The 5,890-nt window shown below is 32.6% G+C and overlaps 1 protein-coding gene across 3 annotated transcripts; it reads left to right on the forward strand.

The window, feature by feature from the left end:
- Nucleotides 1-200: 200 nt before the first annotated feature.
- On the forward strand, nt 201-5,620 carry LOC103467891 (uncharacterized). 3 transcript variants are annotated; one of them, XM_008414618.1, is made up of 8 exons: nt 201-651; nt 1,275-1,610; nt 2,809-2,913; nt 2,984-3,085; nt 4,519-4,568; nt 4,658-4,696; nt 4,894-4,929; nt 5,346-5,434. In XM_008414618.1, exons 1-7 carry the CDS (start codon nt 618-620, stop codon nt 4,897-4,899), a joined length of 672 nt encoding a protein of 223 aa, XP_008412840.1. In that variant the 5' UTR covers nt 201-617; the 3' UTR covers nt 4,900-4,929; nt 5,346-5,434. The 3 variants fall into 3 exon arrangements, with proteins under 3 accessions (XP_008412840.1, XP_008412841.1, XP_008412839.1); XM_008414619.1 differs by lacking the exon at nt 5,346-5,434 and adding an exon at nt 5,089-5,190; XM_008414617.2 differs by lacking the exon at nt 4,894-4,929 and having other exon boundaries at nt 5,346-5,620.
- Nucleotides 5,621-5,890: the final 270 nt, after the last annotated feature.

The raw sequence follows: 5,890 nt of genomic DNA on the forward strand, positions 1-5,890 counted from the left end.
TTGTAATTTTGTTATTCAAAAGGTTATTTTTCATCTGTTGTCCCTTAACAATTAGTAATTTGTTACTGAAAACAAACAAAAGTTATATAAGCAACATTAAAATGACTTAAATACACAAATGTTGTCAATAAATACAATCAAGACAAACAAAAACTAAGGAAACTACAACACAACTATTTAAAAAATAAATAAATAAAGTAACTCCATCTAGTTGGTAAAACACAAGTGGTCTCGTGTTATAAACCAATAATTTATTTGTTTTTAAATATAAGTTGGTATTATTTAAGCTGTGTTACATTTATGTCAGAGATTTGGAGAACCAGAGTTTGATTTGCTGGTCTAGTTAAAGTTTCTGACGTTTGTTCACAAAACTGACCTTTTAGATATCAATGATTGCAGGTCTGATTAAATAAATCATTCTGTGATTGAATATGTTGTTTCTATTAATAACATTTAGAGTTACACAAACCAAACAGTTCCTGTCATTAGATTTTATCTCTGCGGTGAATAAAAACGAGACGGGAATAAACTTTGAGTGTAAGGAAGGAGATGAGAAGTTCCTGGTTTTGAAGTGAAGGAGGAAGAGAAGCGAAGTTAGAAACCAGCAGCAGCTCAAGATGAAGGTCACTGTAATCTGCCTCTTCTTCCTCGGTGAGTTTTCTTTATTTAACCTCCTATTGATTATTTACCTCAGTTTCCCTGATTATTGATCAGTATCTGCAGCTGATAAATTCTTCACCTGTTGTGTGTCTGACATGTTTCTGTTTTTTGTACTTAAATTGGTGTTAAGTTGGAGATGCAGTTTTCTGAACTTGCAGCCCATTTTTAATATTTAGAAAAAAAGACATTGGTTAAGTTAGTTAATCTGCAGATTTGTAAATTTATGGTTATTTGAACAATGAGATGATGAAGAAACATTTTTATTTTGATATTTTTAAAGAGCGTTACAGATGGATACTTTCATTTTGAGCAAACATCACTCATAAGCAGTTAAAGACAAAAAGGTTGTTCAGAATGAAAAGGATTTTCAGTAAAAATATACTTTGAAAGCATCTAAACTAATCTCATGCTTTTAATGGAACCAAGCAAACTTTCACTTTTTGATGTTTTATTTATTTATCCTGCTACGTTGGTGCAGGTCAGTTTTAACCGGTTTGCATGAAAAGTTCTCCTCAAGTAAATCCAGTCCTGTATTTAAAAGTGAAGTGAATCTGCATACCTTCAGTTTGGTTTGTAAAATACTTTCAGTGAGTCTTTGCTGTTTGTCTTTGCAGCACAGCTGCATAATGGAGAAGCTGAATCTGTTCGAGGAAGAACCTACACAAAGATGGAAGGAAAAAACATCACAGTTTCATGTTCATTTACCTTCTCTGGGTTTACAATGTACTTCTGTAAAACAGACTGCAGAGGAGACAATATTCTTATTGAGACGACTGATAACAGAGCGCAGAGTGGCAGATACATCATTGAATTTAATAGAACACGTGTTGGATCATATGTTGTTTATGTGAGCATTATGGAGCTGAAAACATCTGACTCTGGATGGTACAGATGCACTTTGGGTAGAACTGGGATTCAACACAATGATTTTGAAATCTTTGTTTTCTCTGGTGAGTTTTTTTCAAAGCAATTTACACCAAATATCAAGAAAAAACAAAGGATGCACCAAAAATTAAATGGTACAGAAATGTACCTTATTTATTGTGCAGAGATTTGGGGCAACAATTACAAAACTACTACAGTCTGTTAACAATACTATAAAAAATACCAGTAAGAAAAATCCATAAGGTGGGATATTTAGAAAACACTGATTCAGTATCTGTACAATTTAAATTAATAAAATTCATCGACATAGTGAATCTACTGACAGTTCTAGTTATTTACAAATCCAAAAATAAGAAATTACCAAGAAAAAAATCAAAAATTGTTCATGACTAAGTTAAGGAGGAAATCATATTTTAAAATATGCAAATTAAAAACAAAAAAATGTTTGTGTATCAGAAAATGGAATCAAACTGTGCAATAATTTGAATATTGAACTTAGACAATGTCCAAACAGTTCAAATGATTATTGCTTTATGTAATATATATTATTATTATGTTATTATTTTGATACTGATGCTAGTTTTATTTATTTTCTTAAATAATGATTGTTCATCCACTTTATTTAAAATTAAATAGATAGTAAACTGAAGGGTAAACTATTAAATAAAAGTTTAGTTGTTATTTGTATGGATTATAGTAAATATAAGATTATAGGAGCAAAAGGTTTGGGAATATTGATCAGTTAATACTTCCATCCACTCCCTTGATTATATGACATAAAGCTTCATACTTTATTTTTTTGTACATTTTAAAAAAATAAATAAATTCACAAACAAACACACTGTAATTTTTAAGGTATTTGCCTTTATATGCCGAGGTCTCAGTTCAAGTTGGGTGAAAGTGAAGTATGGAAATATTTAGCTCCTCGTTCGTTGAAGCAGCTCAGAAAACACTGAATTGGTTTAAACAAAAATCTGAGACATTTTGGTTCTCCAAACATTTCAGTGCAATGGTTCATATTTAGGATTTATTTGGTTGCACTGCTGAAAATATAATTGGTCTGTTTGTGTTTTGTTGACCTTTTGACATTTTATATTGTGTAGAAATGTGATGTTTGCTGTCATGTTTGCGAGGACACTTCAAGATAAAATTAATATGAAAATGAGAAACTGAACACTTCTTCCATGGTGGAGCAACAGTAATAAAAATATAAACTTACTGCTTATTAAAAAGACAAAACTATAATTATTTATCTCCAATTAGCTTCTCCAACAGCAACAACATCAACATGGAGTCTGAGCTTCTCTTCTTCTCCTCCGTTCTCCTCTGAAACAACCAAACAGTCCAGCTCATCAGCGCCACCTTCAGGTACGATACCTGTTCATGTCTGCAGCTTTGCAGAGACCATGAGCCTGTTGAACTCTAAATGTCCCTGCAGATGTTCTGCTTTCTGTCGGTGTGGTTATAACCATCATGATCATCGTTTTGGCTGCAGCTCTTCTGGTTTTCTTCAAACACAGAAAAAACAAGCAGCATGAAGGTGAGTTTCAAAATGCTAACATCACTTTTGGAGAAAATGCATTTCACTGACTCACTGCTATGGACTGACTGGAACGACAAACTTCATCTGCCCATTATTAAACATATTAAGATATAATTAATATCTTAATATGTTTAATAACAATCCAGCTGTTAGTGTTTTTTGCAGTAAGTCTTTTTCCAGTCAGAGACGGATGGTTTAGAAATCAGAATCAGCTTTAAAGAGCCAGTTTGTGCACAGAAACAAGGAATTTGACTTTGGTTCCACACAGAAGTTGCGCTAGACTTTTTTGTTGTCTGTCATTTTGAGTGATTACGTCAAAAACATCACATCATTATCAATTTACCTGTCAGTTTTTGAAATAATAATAATTACATATTCAATTGTAAATAATACTCTACAAGATGGACAGAGAATCCACATCAATTCTGTCGATTAAGATGAATATATTTAACTTTTTCTCTGCAGTGACAAGTTTTGAAATCGGGGAAATATTTATCAAAGTGACCAGAAGTAGCCAACAGCTACCTGATGATAATAAAAATTAATTTATTTTAGATTCATTCACAATGTTCTCTCTGCTTAATGTTGAAAATGTTGGCACATCTGCACCAAGGTCAGGTGTGTAATCTGTCAAAATCAATCAATTAATCAATAAAGTTTGGTTGTGCAGCACATTTCAGCTGGAAGTGCTTCACATCATAAACACACAACAATAAGAAGGCATGAAAACAACATACAGCGACATTTTGACATTGAAAAATGATGGATCAGATTTTTCCGTTGCTGTTTAAAAGAAAAAAAAATCTGTCAAAGATGGAAAATATTTGGTGAACGCCACCCCGGTTCCATATTTAAATATAAACATAAAAATAGGAAATAAAAATACATGTGTTTTGTAAAGATGTTGATATAGAATGGTTTACAAGAGAGGAAGAAAAGGTTGGATTAGTGCAATACGCACACTGGCTGTTAAGTGTTTGCATTTTTACAAAATGAACCGTGTCCAGGATGTGTGGGGTCTGCAGAGATTTTAGCTTCTCTTTTTCTAACTCTAGACTTGTAAAAGTCCTGGATGGAGTAAAAATCAGTCCTGATGATTCTCTCTGCAGATCTGTTTGCTATTTGTAGTTTGGACTTCTCATTTTTTGTAGAGAAAAGCAGAAGCTCATTCAAAATGGAAGAAAAAAGACATCTACAGAGAAAGTTTAGCTACAAACGTTAAACTAGACTAGACGTGAATGTATTTGGAACTAAACCTATTCAGTGTAGCTCTGGGATCATTACCCTGCTGAAAGGTGAATCTCTGCATCAGTTTTACATAAAATAACAATAAACGACAAAACACAGCAATAAAAATGGCGGAGATCCTCTAACCTCAATGTCTCACAGTATCAAATTCTATATATTTAAGCATCTTGTTTTGTGAGCAGCAGGTTCTGCAAAGCCTTCAGTAGGAGCAGAGTATGCTACCGTCATAAAGGTGAGTTTGAATCAGTGTAAATAATCTGTTTGGGCTTTTTTTTTTACTGTTTGTGAAATCATCTGAAGAAATATGAATTTTTCCTGCAGCCCAACAGAGTAAAGAGGGAACCTGAAACCCAAAGCACAGTAAGTAAACTCTGAAATTCAAGTATTTCATTCGGTTACATTGTGAAAGTAATTTATTCCATGAAAATATAATTATAAATGTGAATATTTATAGTCAAACATGATGTTTGTTTATTCAGTTTTCATTAAAAAATTCTTGTTTTTATGAAGCTAGTATGAAAAAGAAACGTTTATTCATAATTTTTATGCTTTTATAGCGTTAAACTCATCATTCATCTTCTGTGCACCACATTGTGAGTTTTAAGATTTCATCTCTTAATTCAGACTCATTTTATGGTAGTTGGTCATTCTTGTAGTTGTGGTTTTAGAACAGCAGGGGGCGTCCTTTAAGGCTTTTTGTCAAATGAATGTAATTTATGATTTCCTGATTAAATATTTGAACATTTTTTCAGAGTGGCTGAAAATATGAGGACCGTTCCTGAGCAGAAGTTGCATCATCGTCTTCCAGAGTTTACTCTAAAGGATTAAAAGCAATAAAAACCTTGACTAATTGAGCTGTTTTAAATAATTTCATGATTTAACAGGCTTATCAAGTATTTAAATATTTGCTTGTATTTAGAGAATGACAAATAATCTCATATTACAACATAATTATAAATAAACTAAAAAAAAATTTTAAGATGTAATTTATGTTCCTTTCATCCTCCAGGTTGAAAGTGACAGCCTCAATTACTCTGAGGTACATTTGTCCAAATATACCACCATCCTGCACAGCAGCGCCCCCTGTGGTAACCATGGAGACGGCGTCATCTACACTGAACCTCGGACAGACGGAAAACATGGCGGCCACAGTGAAGAGTAGTGATGGGTAGATGAGGCGTCATGTATCGTTTCGACACATAGCAAAACTGTCGATTCTGTGTCGATACTGTGTCACTCAATACTGACACCTGCTGGACATTAAAAATTCCTACAGGCAACGTAGTGATTTGATGACCTAGTCTATACAATAAGATTTAAGTCTTTGTATTTTATTGAATATTATATATTGTATTATGTCATATCTTCAGTTAAACTTAAACTATATTTGATATACAGTCAATAAATAATGTGAACATGTACCATAAAGTGAAAATTTAAGTGAATGTGTTTGGAATGAGGATGCATGGACTGTTTCTTTTTCCACAAATTTTTATTTAAAAAAAGTTTTTACAACATTTTGAAATTTAGTCTGTTACGCTTTTTTGACAAAAC

The sequence above is a fragment of the Poecilia reticulata genome, linkage group LG7 (genome assembly GCF_000633615.1).
Source record: "Poecilia reticulata strain Guanapo linkage group LG7, Guppy_female_1.0+MT, whole genome shotgun sequence".
Lineage (NCBI taxonomy): Eukaryota > Metazoa > Chordata > Actinopteri > Cyprinodontiformes > Poeciliidae > Poecilia > Poecilia reticulata.

What these genes read in the sequence shown, in the direction of transcription:
- LOC103467891 (XM_008414617.2), top strand. Translation starts at nt 618, where the DNA reads ATGAAGGTCACTGTAATCTGCCTCTTCTTCCTCG. An exon ending in CTCATCAGCGCCACCTTCAG is followed by an intron (nt 2,914 to 2,983) that starts GTACGATACCTG and finishes ATGTCCCTGCAG; the next exon opens with ATGTTCTGCTTTCTGTCGGT. An exon ending in AAAAAACAAGCAGCATGAAG is followed by an intron (nt 3,086 to 4,518) that starts GTGAGTTTCAAA and finishes TTTTGTGAGCAG; the next exon opens with CAGGTTCTGCAAAGCCTTCA.